General features: G+C 41.2%; 1 protein-coding gene across 1 annotated transcript in view; it reads right to left on the bottom strand.

Moving 5' to 3' along the window:
• LOC136886791 (phospholipase A2 imperatoxin-1) overlaps positions 1–24,600 on the bottom strand; it is an 84,020-nt gene that overhangs the window by 55,275 nt on the left and 4,145 nt on the right. Inside the window, exons 2-4 of the mRNA XM_068230514.1 lie at positions 23,261–23,400; positions 19,458–19,585; positions 12,191–12,488 (exon numbers count right to left, since the gene is read on the bottom strand). Of these exons, the coding sequence (XP_068086615.1) occupies positions 12,191–12,488; positions 19,458–19,585; positions 23,261–23,400 (566 nt within the window). The remainder of the gene's footprint in view (positions 1–12,190; positions 12,489–19,457; positions 19,586–23,260; positions 23,401–24,600) is intronic.

Below are 24,600 nucleotides of genomic sequence, written 5' to 3' on the forward strand. Positions count from 1 at the left end.
TTCGCCACACGTTTTATTAGATCCGTTATTCAAATTTTCGGATGACCCGAAACTCTAAGACATATTTACGTCAAAAGAAATCTCTGTGTTTAATGAAGCGATAGGCGAGAGCCATCGACCTGCAGTGTGGCTTAAAATAGGCCCTTTATTAACATACAACAACAACAACAACAACAACACTGCTTAACATAGGAAGAATCCACAGTTTTCCTCCTTTTCAGTCTCACGTCGAAATGAACGTATGACATTTCGTTATTTCTCGTTCAGAGAAGTACCGGTATCTCCTTTCAACGCCGATTTCCCACCCAGTCTCAAATTAGGCCTTGCCGGGCTGTGTGCAGTTCAGGCGATAGATCACTGGTCCGCTGAAATCAAGCTGTAGGATTCACACCCTGCTCACTACTATGATATGTGAAGGTCCTCAATAGGGAAAGGCGTTGAAGGCACTAATAGGCGCAAGCGTTATCTACCCGCTTTACAGGTGTGTAGGTGAGTTGCAGAACGTTTAGGGGTTCTGATAGCTCATATCCGTTGCGCGGGCTAGATTACACTTGCATTCCAATCTACCATTGCCTAAGACTCCTTTGTCTATTGACCAAATACGCCAGCCTCATGTTCGTTTATTTACTCCAGCGGGACAAAATTCCGGCGTCTTTGAAGGCCACAAAAGTAGTTAGTGGGACGTAAAATTAACATTATGAAATAAATTAGGCTTTCGATGCAGGCCAAAACCATAATTTGTCCTTCCAGCTGCCATGCGCCATTTCCTGTCTAAATCCCTTCCGAAGACGCCAGGAATCGAGACCTAGATATAGATAATGGAAATCGGGACGCCAGACAAGAGCCTAGATTTGTTGATGCTGAACACAAAGTGGACACTGTATTTACTGTATTTATGGAAAAATTAGAGCAAAGAAGGGTAGCTATTTCAACAATGAAGCTTCAGTTGTTTTAAACCAACATGACCACATTTGTCTGCACGTACATGTAAGTTGTTTTATTAGTTATTAGGTCGAGTTTGTGAGATTCTATTGTATTATTATTATTATTATTATTATTATTATTATTATTATTATTATTATTATTATTATTATTATTATTATTATTATTATTAGGGTTCGATACCCAGGGCTTTTTATCCAGTTCTGAGGACTGTCTCGCTGTCTCGAGATCCATTCAACCTACGTGATTACAATTGAAGACGGTGAGATGGCGGCCCCGGTCTAGAAAGCCAAGAATAACGGCCGAGAGGATTCGTCGATCTGACCAGGTCCCTTCTCGTAATCTGCAGGCCTTAGGGATGAGTAGCGACCCCTTCGCAAGACTGTAGCGCCATAAAGTTTTCCCTTTATTATTATGATTATTGTTAACACCTGAAAGTATTCAGGTATTTGATATTTGTTAAATAGGAACCTCTACTGAGGTTTCGCTTAGGCCTCTGACGGACATCTTCAAGATTCGATTATCGCTTCCAAAATAGTCAGTTAATTATGAATAAGCTTTTCACTCAATCACTGTATGAGAGACGTTGGTAAGACATTGCCGTTCGTTTAAATAATTAAAAGGTTATTGGCTTTACGTCTTACTAACTACTTTTTGTTTTACGTGCGATTAAATCTGCGACACGAGACTGTCGTATTTGAGCACCTTCAAATATCCACCGCACTGAGCCAACGCCTCATCCGTCTGAGCCACTCAGCCCGGCGCCGTAATGTCTAGTCTGTAGCGAATCCCAAAGATTCCTAGGACGTGCTGAATTGTTGTATTCATCTGTTCAAAACTGTGGATTCTTGCAATAAGTCTCGCCGGCTGGTCTGCTCTGCTCTGCAGCTAGAATATGGGCGGCAATGGGGTGTACCTCGCGCTCGGCCTGAACTCCCACTCGGAGCACGGCGTGAGTTCGTCCTGGTCCCTGGAAATAAGGAACAGCATACGTTACCTTGTGCGGCGAGAAATAGCCACCTTATGTCATGCAAACTTATACAAAAAAAAATTATTAGCCAATTAGTTGCGCGCTGGCTACAACCGGACGAGGTAAATTGTCCCTCCAAGTCAAAAAGAAAAGGCATTAATTAACTTCTGTTTATATGAGAGAGCGAACGTTTATTCACTACACATGTCTCAGGAGGACATATAATCATGTGTTCGGTGTGCCACTGTGTGTGGAGTTACACACAACTTCACAAAACCCATCAAAGACAGGGAAATGATTTTGGATGCATATTCTTATGTGTAGTCCACGTTTTGTAGACGTTTGGCACTGAAAAGGGCGTTGAGTCCTTTCACACTTGGAAATAGTCCCACTAGATTTCACATCCCGCTTCAAAATGCTCCAGAAACATGTGAGATGTTACCTTGCTCCTGTGGGGCGGTCCGTGGGTTTGATCTACCTCGCATGGTATGGAGAGCACTCAGTCGGTTGATAACAGAGCACGAAGATGTAGAAACTCACTCTTCAAGTGGGGAGTTCAATCCTCGCCCGCACGTGACTGCGGCGCACAATTCAACATGCTAGGGAAGACTTACGGAGGAGAGTATGAGGAATTCCTAATGGCAACCCCGAATTCCATCAGATACATCCAACAACTAGATGTTTGTCTATAATGATGAACGTATTTATGTTTGTCAGCATGTATCCAAAAAGCCTATGGTAAAAGAATAAAGCTCCTTCGGAGCAATTTTTAATTTGTATCTGTTTGATATTTCAAAAGCGAAGTCTACAAATGAAGAGTTGACCTGGTCCCTCGCCAAGACAGCTCAAAATCGCTCGTTTCATTACTCGATTTCTTTTTGATTCAAATCCTAGCCAAATTAACTTGTTTTCATAATTATTTCTGTATCGTGTTCCTTGCTTCAATACCCTCAGCCGCATTTTGACTTTTTGAAAAAGATCCACATCGAATGTAGTTATAAGGGCTTAAGTGAAAGTCTCCATCGACTCACATTAGCGCTCGTAGTGGCAGAAAAAGACAAACTGCTCATCTAATCGACCGGATAACGATGATTAAGAGAAATAAATAAAGAATATATTCTCTTATAACTAGGATGCTTTCAACACTGAGTTGCTTTCCCGAACTGTGGATTTAGAACACGTACTCTAAACGAAGAAGATTAGGGCGTCAATAAATAATTTTGGGTTGAACTACTACGAGAACATTTTACGTAGATATTTGCATCGATAAATTTGCCAATAAGCCATTTGTGTATCCTTAATAATTATCGCAAGTCGCTTCTTATGCAGACCATACAAACAGCTGTAATTCCACACGCTTATATTACTTATTGAGTGAAAATAGACCACAGTATTTACTAGTCCTCTTGAAACATCCGTTAAATACACCACTGTAGCATTTGCAGGGTAATACACAATTAGGTGTACAGTTCACAAAAATTACGGTCTGGGATAGACTTTTGTTCCGCTACAGTTCAGCAATATCTGTTAGAAAACTAAAAGTGTATCGTAACTTCCTTCAACGGGCAGGGATTTAAACAAACAGCCCTTACAAACTTAATGCGAGCAATCTCTTGCTCTCAAAGTACGAGTATTTTATGCATTTATTTGAATAACACTTGTTCTTTCTTCCTCACTGCCCACACCTGTTTTATCGGTCTGTTTCTGAAGCTGTTTTATTTTATGTGGCTGCTTCCTTTTTCTTTCTTGTCCATCCGCCATGATCTTTTATTTAATTTTTCCATAAACAACTTCCTTTTTGAGTGTCCTTAACGTCAAAGTTTGCTTCTTTGAGGTAATTTAATGCCTGTGTAAACCATGATGCTTGTAATTTAAGCTTTATGATTTTATTTAAAATTTGTTTTTGTCAGTCTGTTACTATTCTTTCTTTCTTTCTTAATCCGCTTGCCCTACAGGGTTGGTTTTACCCTCGGAATTAGCGAGGGATCCCACCTATACTGCCTAGAGGATGGTGTCCTGGAGCGTGACACATTGGGTCTGGAATACAAGTGGGAAGGAGGACAAGTAACTTGCCCATGCTGTCTCACCTGCTATGCTGAAGAGGGGCCTCGTGGGAGAACGGGAAGATTGGAAGGGATAGACAAGGAAGAGGGAAGGAAGTAGCCGTGGCCTTAAGTTAGGTACCATCCCGCATCTGAATGGAGGATAAGTAGGAAAGGGCAGGAAACCACTTAGAGGATGACCGAGGAGGGAATCGAACCTTCCCTCTACTCAGTTGACCTCCTTAGGTTGAGTGGTTCCCGTTCCACCTCCCGTACCACTTTTAAAAATTCGTGATATAGCCGGGAATCGATCCCAGACTTGTGGGGGTGACAGCTACTCAAACTAACCACTACACCACAGAGGCGGACCGCTGTCAGTATTTTCTTTGTTCAAACGTCCGAAAAATGACAATCTTCCTATACACATGTTGTGTACTATATTCTGCACGTAAAAATGACTCTTGCGTTTACCCTTTCTACTCATTTTTTCGTATACGCCCTGACCAAAGGTCACCCAAATACTCTCCTTCTTCGAGGTTGTTTACGTACTCCGTCTAGCATGCAAAGGGAGAGTCTTTCGCCAAACAACCCCGCAGTAGCTGCTTCTTCTCTTTTACCAAGAAGATAATTATTTCTACTTTAACAGCTCCTGAATGAAAAAATACATCATTCTCGAGTTAATGTTATTCAAGTATTACTTAAAGAGAACGCTGAATGTCGGAGGCAAATTATCGTAAATGCAAATTATCGTAATTTGAGTTTTTTATCGTGTGTGGCTTGTTATGGTTATTGTGTGTTTCACAGGAATTAAGATAAGCTATGTGACAGCATCGCGTGTACAAGGACGACACGGCGATAAACCATGGTAAATGATCGTACATTTCATCCTTATATATTGGCAATTATAATAGTTTATCATGGTCAGAACCGTGGATTCGACCTAACTTAAACGTAGCAGAATATCCTCCTCAGCGGCTTTCCCCACTCTCCTGTAAATCTCACTTAAGACAGCGTAACTCTGACGTCCAGAACTCTCCACTGAATTATGTGCGTGTATGAATACTGAAACGCTGCGCTGCAGTGACGTTGCCGACACATGAAGAGTTTGAACAGAAAATGTACTCGAGCGTAGCGCCTGTTAGTGTAGGCCACCCAACTTACTGAGCTGTATGTACCTGAAACATGAGGTACAGCAGGAGATCGTGTTGTCGGAACATGTTCGACATAATGACGTAACTCATGTTACCAGCGGGCAGGGGCGTAACTAAGTAGCCGTGCAGGGGGCCCGCAAAGCCATGCTATAGTACAGAATACCTGGATAAGTAATTTCGTTTATATTTGAAATGAAACCAGCGAGCCTATTCTGTGCTAAATTATGCAATATGCAGTGTTGCCAACTTAGCGGATTTTCTGCTAAATTTGGCGGAATTAGAAGTCTGTCGGCGGAGAAATATACCATTTAGCGGACAGCGGATTTTTTGGCGGAATTCTAGATTTATTATAGCGGAATTTAGCGTTTTATCCATTTTACTTTTTTTAATTTGTACTCCAGACTGTCTCTGAGCTATTCCGTATTTCTTGTCAGGAGCTAGCAGTCACATGAGGAAAACATGTTATTTGATTTGATGTTATGTTATGATATTGTGGTATCATAAATTTGTAATGCCTGGGGAAAGGTTACTTATCTTTTAGTTGACGAATGATGACAGATAATGAAACTGTGAGAGAGTAGCAATTATACTCTATTTATGCTATGAAGGAAGACCGTTTAATGAACTGGCCTGTTCTGTGTGTGGTCCTTGAGGTAGGGGATTCACCTAGTTTGCACCCGGCGCTAAAACGCCTACAAGTTTTGGCTCGCCGACTCGCAAGCAGGGGTTTAATCCCAGTGAAACTCAATAAACAGGTGAGTGCAGATATTTACTTTTATTATTATTATTATTATTATTATTATTATTATTATTATTATTATTATTATTATTATTATTATTATTATCGATTTTCTCTAGCCGTGGACCACATAAGTAACTCCTCTTGATTTAAATTTTCTTTGGCGCCAGTACTCCTTCATCCTCCTGCTTGCTGCTTCTTTCCTTTCAGCCGTCCATTGTTGTTTCTTCTTCTTGGTCGCTGTTTCTGGCTCTAGGAAGATTCTATTGTGGATGTCTTGATGTTTGTTGTTCATTTCTTGCAAATCTTTCTTCGTGTTAACAAACCATCTTTCATAAGAGTTGCCTTTCCTATTGTTCTTATTGAAGTGGTTAAAGATTTTCTTAGGAAGTCTGTCATCAGGCATTCTTGAAATATGTCCAAAAAATTTAACTCTTCGCTTTCGAATGACATCTGAAATTATTATTATTATTATTATTATTATTATTATTATTATTATTATTATTATTATTATTATTATTATCATTGCTCATTATTTGAGATCGGATTTCTTGGCGGAATTGTAGTGGATTTTTAGTAGTATTTAGCGGATCTTGAAAATATAAGTTGGCAACATTGGCAATATGTAATAATCAAAAGTTTGATTGCTGCCTGGGAGACTGGGTACTTCAATCGCCTTGAAAAAGAATAGTGGAATGTATTCGAAACGTCAGCAATCGGTACGAAATGTACAGAAAACAACAACGCGGCTCAATCCGCAACAAGAACTAGATACCTCTTCACACCATGGAAGCTTCACTTCTAAGTTAAAATCATGATTTTTTTTTGGTACTGATATGCCATTTAAACATCCCCTACTTACAGATGTGATTCATGTTGCAAATAATATTGTAGAATAATATTGTAATTTGTAGAATCTTCGAGCTGTCTGTTAACTGGCAGTTGAGCTGGGCTGGCAAGGGACATTCACACACAAGCACAAACATAGTGAACCTGATTGTCAGTCAGTGTCGCCATATCTCCCGAGGTACTTTCCCGCAATCAATGAGGCTGTAGGCTACATCTCTCCCCTCCTGTTGAACTCGGAACCCACACTTGCATCATTGAGAGGGAAACCCGCAATTAATCAGAGTCAGTTGTGGTCAGCTCAGTTTGTGACTTGTGACGTATGCACAAGTTTATAAGTTCAAGGAGCAATACATCTAAATGTTTAAGTGGAAGAATCTGTTAAAATATTGAGAAAAATTGATTGTCTCTTCAAGCGTGTACGTGCAGGTTCTATAACAGGTTCCAATACCAATAGTGTTACGTAATGTGATAAATCCGCGTATCGGTTGAAAATTGATGTGAGAATGCAGCAGAATGCCATGTTTGTCTGAGTGTCATTTCAGCACAGAATGATTTTGAAATGTATTGAAGTGACATCTCGACACAACAGAGTGATTTTGGAACTGATAGTGTGAAATATATAACTGAAACATCGTTCCCGGTACAGATATTTGGAAATGAAAGTTTCTGACCTGTGAACTGTAAAAGCACTGCCCGAACTTCTGATAGTAATAAAACTCTGCCACTGCTAATAGTGTCCCTCATTTCTGTACAGTGCTGCAACTTTATCTCACTTTACCGGTCATAACAGCATCCGGGAAACAACGCAGCTTCGAAACATTTATGGTGGATGCCAGTTCTGATAAGTATCACATAACTCTAGTACGTTTGATTGATGTAGGAAACTATGTCAGAATTTTAGGAAGGGGGTTCGAAATAATATTTTGCGGAGGGTAGCCTATCAGAGGTGACAAATACGTTCTTAGTTCACTCAGAAGGACATGGCTTCGATTCCCAGTCAGGAAGTCTAAAAACTTGGAAATATGATTTTTCATTTCATAATACGCAAAATTTTCCTAATATTTATTCATCCAAGATCGAAAATGAGTTGCAGGTTCATCCCTGGAGGCAAAGGTAACCAGACATTGAACGCTTAGTGCCGAGTTTGTGAATACTGGAAGGTTTGTTTATTTTGTACTTCTCAGGAGCGTTCAATGTCTGGTTTTTTATTATTGCTTGCAGGGAGCATAATCAAATAAGCATAAAACACAATGTTACAAGCAATAGAAATGACAAGGACATGACTGTCAGTATCAAAATCGCAGATAAAACAGCCAGGATAGGGAACAGCGACAACCTTGGTGAAAAGCTTAAAAATTGTTCATTTTAATAACCAAATATCGTCTCGGAAATATGTGAAGAAAGGAATCAATTAATTAAAAATCGTTGTTACTCAAGTATATATTTCTATGTTGCATATGGGCTACAAATAAATAAAATATTGTCACTCTAACAAATACGAAAGTTGGAACTTCAATAGTGGCAACTATTTAATTACAAAAATAGATACATGTTACCAAGTTTTACTGTCCCTAAAAGTAGTCACAACCCGTTTCCAGCGATGTGGAAGTCCTAGGATACCTTTAGCAGCGCCTGTTGTGTTGTTAGTTCGAATGGAGCGGTCTACTGCCTGACGGATCTCTGGAACAGTTCTGAAGCGAATGCAGTTCAATGTGATTGTCGTCAAGGTCTTCAAGAGTCTGTATTGCCTTACAGAACAGTGGCACGCTGGGTAAAAGCCTTCAACGATTTTTCTCATGCCCAGGGGCTCCTTCAAAATGTGAATCACAGTCGTATGCGCTAATCCGGTGCCTCGCGCCAGCTCACTGTGTCCAGTAGCGTACTAGGATGACCTGGCGACGCATACATGCCACAGTTCAGGATCCGTTATTGAAAGCTTTTACCCACTGTGCCACTGTTCTGCAAGGCAATACAGATTCCCCGCTGGCGATGGGTTGTACACAATGCTGGTGACTACTTTGAAGCACAGTAAAACTTGATAACATGTATCTCTTGTGCATCAGATGTAATCAAATAGTTGCCATTATTAAAGTTCCAACTCTCGTATGTGCCTTCACAGCTTGCTACGTGACTATGATCTATATCTTATTCTTAAATAAGCTTATAGTAGAGCATTTAATTTTCTAAAATTCAGATCGATGCAGAGCTAGGAAGTGACAACTGCAGATACTGCCCTGTTTTCACTGTTCTTTGATCCTCATCTCCACAAGTAGTGGTAGCTTCTGCGTCAATCTTCATTTTCAGGACAATAACGGCGCATTAATTGAAGAGTTCGGTGGAAGATCACAGTAGGGTTTGGTGGATTCACAAGACGCGACAGTTAAACTAACCCTGAGAACCTCTTCCACCTTGCAGAAAACAGAGAAGAATACGCCAGATTGATAAAAATCGTCAGGCGGACCCAGATCTCTGTATTGCTTCGCGTGTACACATAGAAATGGCTTGCCGTGTAATGTAATCTATACATCAGGAATGTTCAGCCTGCGGAGGCCACAACCCGCTCTACAGCAGCGTTACACAGGTGTCCTTGCACTAGAATGACTAGGAGTCAAGCCGGCAACTTATCCGTCCGCTCAATTAAGTGGTTATGCATACCTTCCCGGCGTTCATAATGGCGATTCGAGAGGACGTGTGTCCTCCTCCACATATTGGTCACGTGTGGCCAAGAAACTTGGAAATGGCGGAGAATAGTAGAGTGAGTGGCGGCTGCTGGCTGGAGGAGTCTTTGAAGACCGGCATCTCCTGGAACTCGAGTTTACATGGACTGGAACATAACCAAGGTGCTGTGCAATTGCATATACAGTGCTGGGGTAAGTGAGGTGGAGGAAGAAACCATAACCAGAGTGTAGTGCCCCATGTCACATGCAGTACTCTCACCCAACACACATTCCATCGTCAGGACAGAAAGTAGGCGAACCCAAGTCTGAACCTGAACCACCCTATTCAATTTCACGAAATTAAGGTCATAATTAAGATACATTTATTTGATATTATTCAAACGGAAATATGCATTTCGACATTGAATTTAAATCATGTTCTCAAGAAACATGAAATTTGGAACACGGTTATAAAGAAGTACCATGTTTGATTAGCACGTTTAGGAATATTGTGTTATAATTTCTCACTGATATATTCAATTTTTAATGAGCCGCTCTCAATTTTGTGTAAGTCCGGTATCTGCGAACATAATGGCGCGAGAGTCGAGGGTTTCGTGTTGTTGGCATCGTGAAATGCCCGGCACCACGATTAATCATGAAGTTACACGTAGCCTATATTTTCCAGTTAATTTTATTTATTTTACATGTTGTGTGTCGCAGAATGTAGCAACCTTGAGGCAGGTAGTTATCAGTGGAGTGGTAGACCATATTCACGGATGTTTTTGAATCTGCATGCCCATGGGAGTGATTCGTTCCTTGCGAATGAACGTTAGATGGCGGTAAAATTTGGTTAACATACTGAGAGAGAGAATGAACTGCTCCCTAAATGTTTATGACGTCAGGAAGGGCATTCGGTCATAAAACCTCGCTACGAACATTCATCTCACTTCACACCTGATCCCGTAGACGAACGGCGTTCCTCTACCCCATCTTCCTTGAAGCACTCTTGCACTTCAAGTATATTAAGATTTGCCTTGTCCGAAGAATATATTATTTTCATTTTCCCTCCCTGTAACTGTCCAAAAGGGCGGTAGGGATTCCCTACTCCCTTTCACCTGCCCCATTGAAGAGAAAATCTTCAAATACTAGGCGGAAGGAATCCATCAACTGAACAGCCACACTATAATTAATTGATTGTAATTAATTTTAAAAATTGTTAATTTAATTTAGTATTATTAAATATTTAAATTAGAACTGACATTACGATAATTAATTACGATATCAATGATATTTTACAGGTGCCATCATTGCTATGAAATATATAGGATTTTGTGTTATCTGAAACATGTACAGATATCAAACTTCTGTGATAGAGTGTTATGAGATTAATGACACAAAGAAGCACCCTCAAAAGTTAGATTATTACATAAATATTATGTAAATATGAAGTTAGTAGTTATAATTTAAATTGTTCAAGGTTTAGTTTGTGATCATAGTAAATACCGTACATTCATTTAATAATTTTAAAATGATTTTTGAAAATTTAAATTTCAGTTAAATTACATTTTACGTTAACTTTAAATTCAATTAAACTTACTTTTAACTTTAAACAATTAAAATTCTCAATATATTTATGCAGGTAGATAATATGGTTTGGCATAACCTGTACAGAAAGGCATGAAAATATAAATAAATAAATAAAAATAAATGACGGATATAAACTATCCTAAGCTTTCATTCGGGAGATGAAGGTTCGACTCTCACCTTCCAAAGCCCTGAACATGGTTTTCCATGGTTTCCCATTTTCACACCAGGCAAATACTGGGGCTATGCCTTAATTAAGTCCACGGTCGCTGCCTTCTCGATCCTAGCCCATTCCCATTCTCGCATCGCCGAAACTTTCAATGTGTTACTGCTAATATGAACTACCAGCAAATAAAGAAGCTATTCATAACGGAATGGGGGTAGTATTCTACTTTATCTTAGCCTTCCGAATGGCCCTTTCCATCTGGTTGACCTTCCCAGACTCATTCACTGCACCATTGCCATTACCTTCTTATAAACGAATTCGGTGATCGAATTCAGTGTCTATCCCATCCAAGCAATGTTTACGGTACGTGTTGCCCGTCGAAGATCATCGTGAACCTTCCCGTACGCCAGCAAAAGCATCCATTACGCGAGCGAGCAGTTCGCCTCTTGTATTAACTTATCTTCGGTAGACTTCACTCTTCACCCAGCCCCATAAACAATAATCGAAGGGGTTGAGGTAGGGAAACCTGGGTGGCCAGGGAATGGTACTAACCAAAAATACAAAGAGTTTAACAGGTCATCAACGTTTACGTTCAAACAGGGTTCTCTTGACGACCGTGTCATATTGATCCCATTTTCATATGAACTGTTTTGATCACAATGGCGAATACTACCACATCCTAGAATATTGCTATTTCCTCCTGGGCATCCTGTATACTGAAGAAATTGCCTAATTCACAAACCAATACCACGAGCGCGTATATTGGCCTGACGAAGGTCAGATAATCTATTAAAATATGAATGATACTCAAACCTAAGGTAGAGAAAAGAGTTTCAAAGAGAGATGGCAGAATCGATTAGAAAGTAGCCACCCGCAATGGGCGGCTAATTAAACTTACAAATGAACGTTGAATTTCGAAAACTTCTAAAGACGTATGGAAGTGCTCTTGACGCCCATCCAATGGGTTAATCTCAATCCTGATAGCGCCCGTGATATCCCTTTGACAAATGCATAATCTCATAGCGTCCTAATCTGACGTTTACATATTTCCAGCAGAGATAAGAAGTACGGTAGAAAATTGTGTACTCACTCCGAGGCGCAAGCTCGCCGCTCCTTGAAGCACATGACCTGCACGACGTTGAAGAAGATGGCTCCAATGGTGTTAGCCGCGGACGAGTTCACAGTCTGCAGGCACCGCATAAAGCGGGCGTCGCAGTCGCAGTGGGACCTCGTGAAGGGCGAGTCGTTACAAATACCGTTCTTGCACTCTCCGGGCGCCAACTGGGCTGGGCAGTGGTCGTGCTCACGGCAGCACCTGTCCTCAGCCTCCAGACGGCCGAGGTCTTCGTAGGACACAGCTTTATTGCCAGGACCGCACCACTTTGTGCCTGCAACAAAACACGTAGCCCCTGAAAGTACTCCTCCCTCAAGACAGCACAGCGCCACGTGGTGCCTGGATCACAACAGAGACCCTCTCAAGGTGGAAGTCCCTCAAGACAGCGCTGCAGCACGTAGTGTCTGGACCACAGCAAAGATCCTCTCAAGGTGGAACTCCCTCAAGACAGCCCTGCAGCACGTAGTGTCTGGACCACAGCAGAGCCCCTCTCAAGATGGACCTCCCTCAATACAGCCCTGCAGCACGTAGTGTCTGAGCCACAACAGAGCCCCTCTCAAGGTGGAAGTCCCTCAAGACAGCCCTGCAGCACGTGGTGCCTGGATCACAGAAGAGACAACCCCTCAAGGTGGACTTCCCTCAATACAGCCCTGCAGCACGGTAGTGCCTGGTCCACAGCAGAGCCCCTCTCGAGGTGGACTTCCCTCAATACAGCCCTGCAGCACGTAGTGTCTGAGCCACAGCAGAGCCCCTCTCGAGGTGGAACTCCCTCAATACAGCGTTGCAGCACGGTAGTGCCTGGTCCACAGCAGAGCCCCTCTCAAGGTGGACCTCCCTCAATACAGCGTTGCAGCACTGTCTACAAAAAACACAAGTTTCGAATCACATACACTGCGTGAGAAAAAAATTGAAGCACTCAGAAAAATGGTCGGATGTCAATGTAACTGCGTACACGTACGCACCATTGGCGGGTAGAACGGCCACCACATACCAGGAGCGTGTACAGCGTCCGATGTTGAGTCGTCACTGTGAAGAACACGGAGCATACACGTGTGAGACAGTTATCAGCATCTGACAGAGTTTGAAAGGTGCTCATTTTGTGTCTCCATTTGGTCGGTTGGTCGAATGTTGAGATTTGTGGGGCTCTCTGATATGACAGGGGCCAGATGTTGGAACATAAGGGCACGTATACTCATCGTCAAGGTTCCGGCCGACCACAACTCACCACCACAAGGGATGATCGCCGTATTTTGACACCTCTGCAATATTCTGTGTCTTTCCGCACCACTGGTCAGAGACTGCTGGTCAGCTGGACTGGGGAATTACCGTCCCTTGCGTGGTACCGTCACCAGAAAACATTCACTACTCATGAAAGGCGTCGCATTGTGTCCAGCGATGAATAGCGGTTCTGCACTACAACATATGACCATCGTCTGCGAGTATGGCGGTGGCCTGGGGGGGGGGAGGAGATCCCATTATTCCAACGTTTAGGAGAGGTACACCTGGCGTCATGGTGTGGGAAGCCATGGGGTATGACTTCAGGCAACGGCTGGTTGTGATTGAGGGAACTCTTGACAGCTCAGCGGTACGTCACAGACATTCTACGTCCTCATGTGTTACCTCTCATACACCCCGGTATGTGGCTCTATGAACTGTCTGTGAGGTGTTGAGATACTCCAGTGGCCAGCTTGCCCCAGGAGGGGACACAACGGCTTTATGACACCCTTCCCAGGCCAGACGGGGTCAAGTGGACTCGTACTGCCAACTTCATTGCAAGTTTGACTCGATTTTGTAGTCACTCAAATAACACTACACGTGAAGTTTTTCCTCCCCTTCTGGGTGCTTCAGATATTTCTGTCAGGCAGCCAGAGAGCGCGATGTTTTACGTTACGAGTGAGGTGCACCTCTTGCGTGCAATTTTACTGATATATTTTATTAGAAATAACCATTAGAGCCCAGAATGACAGGCAGTAATGGGTTAGAATGCAACCTTACTGAAGCGAATAACAAGTACACACTAAACTGCACAACGGTTATGCTATGAGTATTGCATAAACAGTAGGGGTCCGGCCCATCAGAACCCCTAGAATTTATGTTAATCTCACTACATTACGAAGAACGCACGAGACGACACTTCCTTGTTTGCTTTCTAGCTACTGCCTAAAAATCCAGGATCTGATTATCATTCGCGTTGGACACATCACGACCCAAATAAAGCGTGATCGGCGCGAACAGTCCAGACAACAGCACGCGAACAAAGAGTAAACGTGGAGGGAAGTTCAGAACTTGTTAGTAAGCGAGCCGGAGTTCAGCCAATCAGAGATGCTTTAGTTTTAAATAAACGTTTATGGAAAGAAGGCACTGAAGCGTCATGGTATGACTCCATAGCTTAAAACGAACTTTCTGGCTTTTGAGCCGCCCGATTATGAGTTCCATTTATCCGTCGATTATTTACTTTTTTTCACTCTACGTCGCGCTGACACATATAGGTCTTGTGGCGATGGTGCAATATGAAAGTCAGCGGCTGTAATTAAGGTACAGTCCCAGCTTTTGCCTGGAGAAAAATGGGAAAACCATCTTCAGCGCCGACGACAGTGGAGTTCGAATCCACTATGCCCCGGATACAAGCTAAGATTGTAACTGCGTAGAGTTAATTTCGGTGGTTCGGGGCTGTATAATAATAATAATAATAATAATAATAATAATAATAATAATAATAATAATAATAATAATAATAATCTATATATTTAAAAAAATTATGAAAACTAAAGTCAGTCAGTCCGGCCATTCTATCCGGTCGATTTCCTTCATTTTTGTTTTATCTTAAAGGTATTCATGCACAAATTTGTCATCAGGCACTATAAATCACTTAACTTCCACCTTCCTCAAATTATTTCATTTTTTCAATTTTTTGTTTCTTTGAAACAAACATATCTGTGGTTCTAATTGAGGTACGCAGTTCGTTTTGGTCTAAAACGCTCAGTGGATCAAGCGCTTTCTTTTGAGGTAATAACTACTTAAATTGGTAGATTCTGAGAAAAGTTATGAGTACATTTGCTTCCATGACGAAGATCTTTGAAGGGCTTTTTAATAGTTCGGCGCGTAGTGTTGTTCCAAGGAACGTTTAATTCAATTTCTTTGTCTGATGTATTTTCAAGTGTTTTGTTGACATAATATTACATTCTATTACCGCAGCAGATCATGTGCTTTATTTCATTAAGTCGGAACTTTGCAAATACATCCGTGAGGAGAGTAACGAACAACATCATACATTGTACATTGCGGGCGGAGCCAGAGGGAAACTGCTAATAATAATAATAATAATAATAATAATAATAATAATAATAATAATAATAATAATAATAATAATAATAATAATAATAATAATAATAATATGTTGCGTCTATGGAGTACAGGTTAGTGTGATTAGCTGCTACCCCCGGAGGCCTGGGTTCGATTCCACCTCTGCCACGAAATTTGAAAACTGGTACGAGGTCTGAAACGGGGTCAAATCAGCCTCGGGAGGACAACTAATTAGAAGGGGCTCGATTCGCACGTCCACCCTCCTCGAAGTGGTTTTCCGTGGTTTCCCATTTCTTCTCCAGGCAAATTCCGAGATGGTACCTAACTTGAGGCCACGGCCGCTTCCTTCCCTCTTCCTTGCCTGTCGCTTCCAATCTTCCCATTCCCCCGCAAGGCCCCTGTGCAGCATAGCAGGTGTGGCCGCCTAGGCAAGGTACTGGTCCATCTGCCCAGTTGTATAACCGACCCAATGTTCCACGCTCCAGGACACTGCCTTTGAGGCGGTAGTCGTGGGATCCCTCGCTGAGTCCGAGGGAAACTAACCCTGGAGGGTAAACGGATGAAATATATTATTATTATTATTATTATTATTATTATTATTATTATTATTATTAGTATTAGTATTAGTATTATTATCCTGAGTTCGAGACGAAATTGGCCCCGTGGTGTAGGGGTAGCGTGTCTGTCTTTTAGCCCGGGTTCGATTCCCGACCAGGTCAGGGTTTTTTACCTGGATCTGAGGGCTGGTTCGAGCTCCACTCAGCCTACGTGAGATGGCGGCCTCAGGCCCGGTTTCATCAACACATGTTAAATATATACTAACAAGTAGTTAGTTAATACGGACTTAGAAATTTAACATCTTGTTAGGTTTCTTGCGTTTCATCAAACTTTTCTTGTGAAATGTTAACTAATCGACTGTTAACTCTCCCAATATCGCGAACTGGTGCGAATCAAGGAGGCAGTGGTACGAAAATGCTGTTTTACAACGCGCTCCGATGCGCTTTTGTTTGAGCACAGCTGTAAAATATGGCGCGTGAAGTGAAACGGAATCGTAGTTCTAATTTTTCCTCCTTCGAAGAAGAGTTGTTAATTGAATTAGTTAGTAAATATATATATAAGTTATTGAGTGCAAGCGCACAGATGGCTTGACGATAAAAGAGAAGGACGAGGCACGGGAAAAGTCCGCGAGGTTTTCAATGGGGTAAACAGATACTTTTTTTAGTGGGTATCCGCTGTCACCTAACAAAATCACTTCGTTAATTGTCCCACTTCAAACTGTGTTCCGATATGGGAGTTATTAAATATTGTTTTGTCGTGTGCAGAACCAGACCACCTAGCAAGTATATTCCTGATTTGGAGGTTAGGCTCACTAATCACCTGAACATTAACATTAACTGAGAAATATCCCTTTCGATTACGATATATTTCGGCCCAATTGCCTCCAGGTGATTGGATTCTTACATGTGTGCAATATATTGCACGTAGAACAAACACCAGGAAAACGGCTTATTTCATAGAAGTCGCGGATAATTTGCTGACGCTCTTCTACTGAAGGGAATGTTATATACCTCCTTCTCATGGATGCTATTGCTGCAGACACTCGACAAACAACTCTATTAACAGTGGCTTTAGAAATTCCAGCATTGTCCCGGCCATTATGCGAAAATAACCAGTAGCAAAAACTCGTAATATTATCAGTACCTGCAACATTGGAGAAAGAGGTAAGTTTCTCTTCGTAGGATATTCTAACCTCACTTGAATTTCGTCAACAACCTTAGCAAGGACTGTTTTCGATAACCTATATCTATGAAGAAATTTCAGATCCGTCAAATTTTCAAAGTCATTACGTCGCTGAACTCTTCTTCGATCAGGATTGTTTTGTAAAAGATCTAAATAGAGCAATTCCGCCTCGAAAGCGAAATTCACAGCAGCCATTTTGGAACAGGTTGCTAAATGCTAATGTTAGCCATTTAACATTGGAAATGGCTGATGTTAACTTTAATACGCAGTTTAACATTTGTTAATGTTAACATTTGTTGATGAAACGCAAATTTCCTTAAATCGTATGTTAAAATGATTTAACACCTTGTTAAGTACTAACATGTGTTGATGAAACTGGGCCTAAGTCTAGTAAGCCAAGAATAACGCCTGAGAGGATTTGTCGCGCTGTGCACATGACTCCTCGCAATGTAGAGTTTCCTTTTAAAATTAAGCAGAACACGGAGTTTATTCACGATTGACACTCCTCTACCGTTCGAACGGATGCGGAAATGGAGAATAAACCTTCAACGTTTTGTTAAAGGAGCACAATTGAGCAAGTAAAGGGCGGAGTACTGTAGCCTACGCCGAGGTCATGGACAGCGTTCTGTGCTCCAGGATTCCGTTGAGGCTGATGACTGCTCGTTAAAACAGGCTGTTCAATTTGCGACACACTTAAGACTGGCCTCTGGCAAAATACTTAATTTTATATATAATAAGGAAACCATTCAAACTGACCAAGTGTTCGCGTGGTTCGGTCACGAAGCTATTAGTTTGCATTCGGGAGATAGTGAGTTCGAACCCTAATATCGACAGCCCTGAAGATGGTTTTCGGTGGCTTCCCATTCTGACACCAGTTAAATACAGAAGCTGTTCCTTAATTAACGCCTTCCTCCTTCCCATTCCTAGCTCCTTCCCGCCCCATCGTCGGCATAATACCTGCCTGTGTCGTTGTGACGTAAAGGGAATTGTTTAAAAAAAGTACATACAAATTCGAGGGATGAAATGTGTCTGAAAAAGAAACCACTTTTCCTTTTGTGAAAATCAAATGAGCATAAATATGTCTCTCGGTAATGGACATGCATCAACGGCTCTTAATTTCAGATGGCAACCAGCTGTAAGACACAGCCTGCACAGTTGCTAGGTAACATTGTCTGGCCATCCGTACATATCTTACATCACAGCCTGCACGGTTGCTAGGTAACATTGTCTGGCCATCCGTCCATATCTTACTTCTCAGCCTGCACGGTTGCTAGGTAACATTGTCTGGCCATCCATCCATATCTTACATCACAGCCTGCACGGTTGCTAGGTAACATTGTCTGGCCATCCATCCATATCTTACTTCTCAGCCTGCACAGTTGCTAGGTAACATTGTCTGGCCATCCGTCCATATCTTACATCACAGCCTGCACGGTTTCTAGGTAACATTGTCTGGCCATCCGTCCATATCTTACATCACAGCCTGCACGGTTGCTAGGTAACATTGTCTGGCCATCCATCCATATCTTACATCACAGCCTGCACGGTTGCTAGGTAACATTGTCTGGCCATCCATCCATATCTTACATCACAGCCTGCACGGTTGCTAGGTGACATTGTCTGCCCATCCATCCGTATCTTACATCACAGCCTGCACGGTTACTATGGTTACACTACCGTCACACATTTTGTCGCATCACGTTACACGAATGTTCGGATGACCCCATCCCTAAAACATATTTATGTCAAAATGTAAACAGCTTTTCTCTCTGAGATCAATGGAGGCTCTCTGCAGCTGGAAATCATAATCTGCACTGGATGGTTGCTTTCGGTCGTAGGAACAGTTCAGTTTTGGAATTATACTGACTGAAACCTGAAATGTAGGTTTGTGAATCTGCCTTTTCGCGCATGAATGCAATGAAATTCAACACACGTACCTCTCTTAGAGGTTGCTCTGATATCATATAAACCTCAGAGTGCTATGTTACTAAGGCACACAAATTGCCCTTTCTCACATTAGTGTTTGAAGATATCATTTGTATGAAGTTAATCTATGTTCTTCATACTCTAGTCGTAAAAGTAGATGTTCATAAAGATTTACGTAAGTCTTTGGATCTGTGACATGAGAAAATTAACAATTGTGCTCACTAGGAATACGACAACACGTCCGTCACACGTAAGGTACGGTACAATTACTCACCTGGATAGACGAACCCAGAACTATCGTCCCGTTGTTGACAGGCCTCCATGAGTGCGTCCATTCCATCTTCCGTCTCCTCTCGTACCATGTAGCGTGGGGCGTCCAGCACACGCCGTCTTATGTACGATCTGTAACAAGAACACGAGATTCCCTCTATAAAAGTAAACTTGTGAATGTATGTTTTCACATCAGACGATAGCCCCACACTTCGTAATACGCAAGAGTGGGAAAAAACTTCAGTTCAGATGTATGCTTATTTATTTATTTATTTATTTATTTATTTATTTATTTATTTATTTATTTATTTATTTATCTATTGATTGATTGATTGATTGATTGATTGATTGATTGATTGATTGATTGATTGATTGATTGATTGATTGATTGATTGATTGATTGATTGATTGATTGATTGATTGATTGATTGATTGATTGATTGATTGATTGATTGATTGATTGATTGATTGATTGATTGATTGATTGATTGATTGATTGATTGATTGATTGATTGATTGATTGATTGATTGATTGATTGATTGATTGATTGACGGAAGTGAAGGCTGGGTGGACTCAGAATATCTTATTCATAAGTCAGAAGTAACAGACATGAAGGTAGCGAGAATAATAATAGGTGGGAACAATGGCAGGAGAATACACGAAATGAGTAGATAAATGTTAAGTTAGGAATGAACTTATCGAGTTCGATGATAGGATCATGTAATGCGAATGGAGGAGGTTATGTTACCTACTCGACCATGGAAGATAAGAGAAGTAGGGGGAAAGTTGTGGTGGCGGTGTTCTTTGTCGTTGTGATTATTATTTTAAGACCAGTGAGTTGGCCGTGCGGTTACGGGTGCGCAGCTATGAGCTTGCATTCCGGAGATAGCGGGTTTGAACCCCACTGTCGGCAGCCCTGAAGATGGTTTTCCGTGGCTTCCCATTTTCATACCAGGCAAATGCTGGGGCTGTACCTCAGTTAAGGCCACGACCAATTCCTCACCACCCCTAGGCCTTTCCTGTCCCATCGTCACCATAAGACCTGTCTGTGTCGGTGTGACAGTGAACATAGTATCAGAAACTGCTTTTAGCGCCCATTTACAACACAGATATCCCAGCACTGTGTGAGAGGGCGAAAAATAAGGTATGGGTACATCAAGATAAAGCATCCAGCCACACCTCTCTTTCCACTCGTCTGTTCTTAGAGAGAATGAAGATGGAAACTGGAATACATGTAATTATTTTACTGACATTCCGGTGAAGGCACCCGATGAATCATGCATGGACCTTTGTGCATTTGGACCCCTAAAAAGGCCTTAGGAAATGGACGTCCACGAACTATCGATGGCCTTTGGAAAGTCTGTGGAGGATTGGGATGATAGACATGACAGCCCTGCAGAAACGTCTGCTGCAATGCGAAGTACGTTGTCGGGCTATAGTTTGAGCGTGATCGTTGCTGGAGACATGACTTTTCATAAGCTAATTACTCTTCAAACATCGCCCCCAGAGATCCCGAACGACCTTCTGTATGAATACACTTAATTCGTGAATGCAACTGCCTTAATATGACCAAATACAGTAGAGACAATACGCGACACTTCCGGATTTAGCCTTGTTAAAATGGGAGACAAGTTGCAAGTGGCGCTCCTAGTGGCTTGACCTGAAAATTCGCGCTAAATTCAAATATCAATCGAAATGTATATACGGTAATGGATAATTTTTTTTACGTACAGAAAGAAAGTGTTACTAAGATATTAACTTCAAAGTTGCTAAAGCAATTCTGCATAAATGAATGAAGAATTATTTAACAGGTTATTATTTAAAGACTGAAATTAGACATATAATCAAGATGTGAAGTGGACTGCTGTGAAAGAGCTTGATCTTTCATTTATGCATTACTTTTTTAGCTTTAGAATTCCTGCCTGAACGTTCACGGCTAGATTTTCCTTTTTCTCATTTAAAAGCATTGTATCATCATATTAAAATAGTTGTCAACAAAAATATCGGCACATTCCTCACATACATGATTCCATGAATTTACATTTAAGAGCAGGACAATTCTCCTTTTAACTTGAAGCCTACTAACAGAAAGAGACTCTATAATTTAGCCTCAAAAACATTCAAACTTTCCCTATAAGCAATACTTGCCATTACATTAGGGTAAAGCAAAATTTGCATCATCATATTGTTTCAACAAAATGTGTACATTTCTTAAATCACCCATATTTTCTTTAGTGCTTTACAACGCATTACGACATTCCAAATGGAGTAACTTGGAACACAACCAGCCACACACATATGTATATGTATTTTCCTGAATTAAATCAAACCCACATATCACAACTACAACAACACATCGGTATTGAAGGTTAACTGCTGCACTATACAACAAAATATGCGTATTATATTTTAAGCCAGTTAAAATATGGATCGAGAAGGTCAGAAGATTATGAAGTACTATAAAAATCCGTTTGTCGCTGGAAGAATATATATGCAAACACAATATTACTAACATTTTCTTGTCACGAGAGAAACTGAAGTAAGACCGCGCATTCTTCTCTACTTCATAGTTACTGCAGCCAAACACAGCACACACCTTTCCCCTCATGTTGAGAGGAGATATCAAGAAATGACACACGCTACTATTTAATTATGTCAACTCACTAAAAACGCATAAATAACACCAAAAACTTCACACACAAATACACGTGCTCTTATGACAGAATCAGTAGTTCTCAGGTCAATCCGCTAGAGAGAGATCTAATAGCTGTCCCTCGATATCTCGCTGAGTGTCGCGTATTGTCTCTACTGTATTTGATATGAGTGACATCCTGGCTCACAGCACAAAAGACGTCCTGTAATACACCGTGCTAGATTTAAAACCAAATGTCAAAACTCAGGTTTCTTAATCGAATCAACAGAGCAGAAAGAGAAGTTATTTTCACAGATTTAACCAGTAGGCTATCGATAGCTTCATTATAATAAATTATTTAACGCGCACAATGTGCAAAGAATTACGATATAAAACATTAATATTCGTTGCAAAATTTAACCAGTGATTCTGATCGCTGTTTACAACTTAAAACATGGTACCTAGTACAATGTGCACCACATCTTAAACATACACAGTTCGAACCTGGTTCATGATAACGCTTTATATTACACAGTTTATAATGGAACCCATGAACGGAGAACCTTGTCAGCAGGTGTCGCTGTTCATATCCACCTTGAACCCACTCGCGATTTAGCATGGCATCGGTAGAGTAGAAATCTTCCCAGATGTCAGCCTTCTTCGGTCGTAGGTCTCGAAGCAGATGTATATAGGGTGTTGTTGCTGGAAATAACAACTGTAGCCTTAGCTCTTCCACATAAAATCCCTGTCTGGATAGCTCATACACGAGCCGGGAAGGAGAATATTTGGAGAGGCACAGAGCCCGTTTCAAGTAGATTGTCTTCAACTTCTCGATTTTATCTAACTGTTTCATACTCAAATGTTCCCAAATGTTTTCCAAGCCATATGTTGCTATAGGGCTGATTTTTAGAAGAAAGAGTTTTATGGCCGTTTCTAAAGACAAGTTTCATTAAGGTTTGATATTGCAGATGGTATTGATTGATTGATTCCATCGCAAACAATCACATGAGAAGGTCCGTAGGACTAATAAAATAAAAAGCCATCGCAGCATGAACAAAACCAATGTTGGGCGAAGAATCTCAAGGAATAGAAAGCCAGTGAAGAAGTTCAGTATCAGCTAGCTAGTCGGCTGTGGTATCAGTAAGGCCACCTGTTGCGAGAAATGTAAACTCACCTGTCAAGCGAGTACGTGCACTTGCCACCACGTTCCGTGAGCGCCACCATGCGAGTCATTGTCGGGTCCGTGATGAGCACAGCGGACATGGTGAGAGACTGGGGATGAACTGAGGACAGCAGCAGCCCGAGCAGCCACGCCTGGAACGAGCGAGAAAACAGGAAATATGTTATCGTGCCAAGAACGTTCTCTCTGAGGTCGCGACACTGAGCGAGACATCCAAGTCAAGGAATTCGCTCCACGGCCGTGTAGAATGTAGAGGCTGCATTTGGTATTTCTATACGTAACATACAAAGAGTCGTAATAAACTGTTCATATTTTTATGTACCTTCCAGTACGTTTTATTCGAAAGACGTACTTAGTCAAAATGCATGTTTTCTGCCGTGTTCATTGTTATAAATGTTATTGTCATGGTAAAGGCCACACTAAACCATTATCGTGCATTAGAATGATTATTAATGTGTTCGTAAAGGAGAGAAAATCCACAAGGGATAGCTGCCTAGAACAAGGTAGTAATATAGGCCTACTTAATGCCATTCCAATTTTCAAACTATGTACCTTAAGATAAATGAGCTTGCGTATTTTAAAAATTTTGAAATTCCTCTGTTATACAGCTATCTCCGATCAGGAAAACTTTATTTTTATTTACATCTCTATAGTATATAAAATACCGCGCGAGTTGGCCGTGCGGTTAAGGGCGCGCGGCTGTGAGCTAGCATCCGGGAGATAGTGGATACGAATTCTACTGTCGGCAGCCCTGCAGATGGTTTTCCGCGGTTTCCCATTTTCACACCAGGCAAATGCTCGGGCTGTTCCTTAATTAAGGTCACGGCCGCTTCCTTCCAACTCCTAGCCCTTTCCTATCCCATCATCACCATAAGACCTATCTGTGTCGGTGCGACGTAAAGCCACTAGCAAAAAGTATTATATAAAATAAGAGTTTTGTCTGTACACTTCTCAGAATTTAAAAAAATGCTATTTCTGTACTGGCCTTTTCCACAGTAACAAGGAAATTCACTTTTTGATTTTCTTTCATGTCTGTCTATATGTATGTATGTAGGTACGCGGATCACGACAAAATGGGAGAAGAGAATGTAATGAAAATCGCTATGTAAAGTCGGAGAATGACGCACTACAATCTAGGCTATAAATAATTTTAATCACGCCGAGTGAAATGGTAGTTTAGGGGAAGGCCTAAAATTTAATTCTCAAATATTTATATTATTAGTGGTCCTAACGATAAACAATACATAACTACGTTATGTAGAATTACATTTCTGATCATTTATGTCCTATACAGGTTTATTATAATAATGCTACTTGCTTTAAGTTCCACTAAC

The sequence above is a fragment of the Anabrus simplex genome, chromosome X, assembly GCF_040414725.1.
Source record: "Anabrus simplex isolate iqAnaSimp1 chromosome X, ASM4041472v1, whole genome shotgun sequence".
Classification (NCBI taxonomy): domain Eukaryota; kingdom Metazoa; phylum Arthropoda; class Insecta; order Orthoptera; family Tettigoniidae; genus Anabrus; species Anabrus simplex.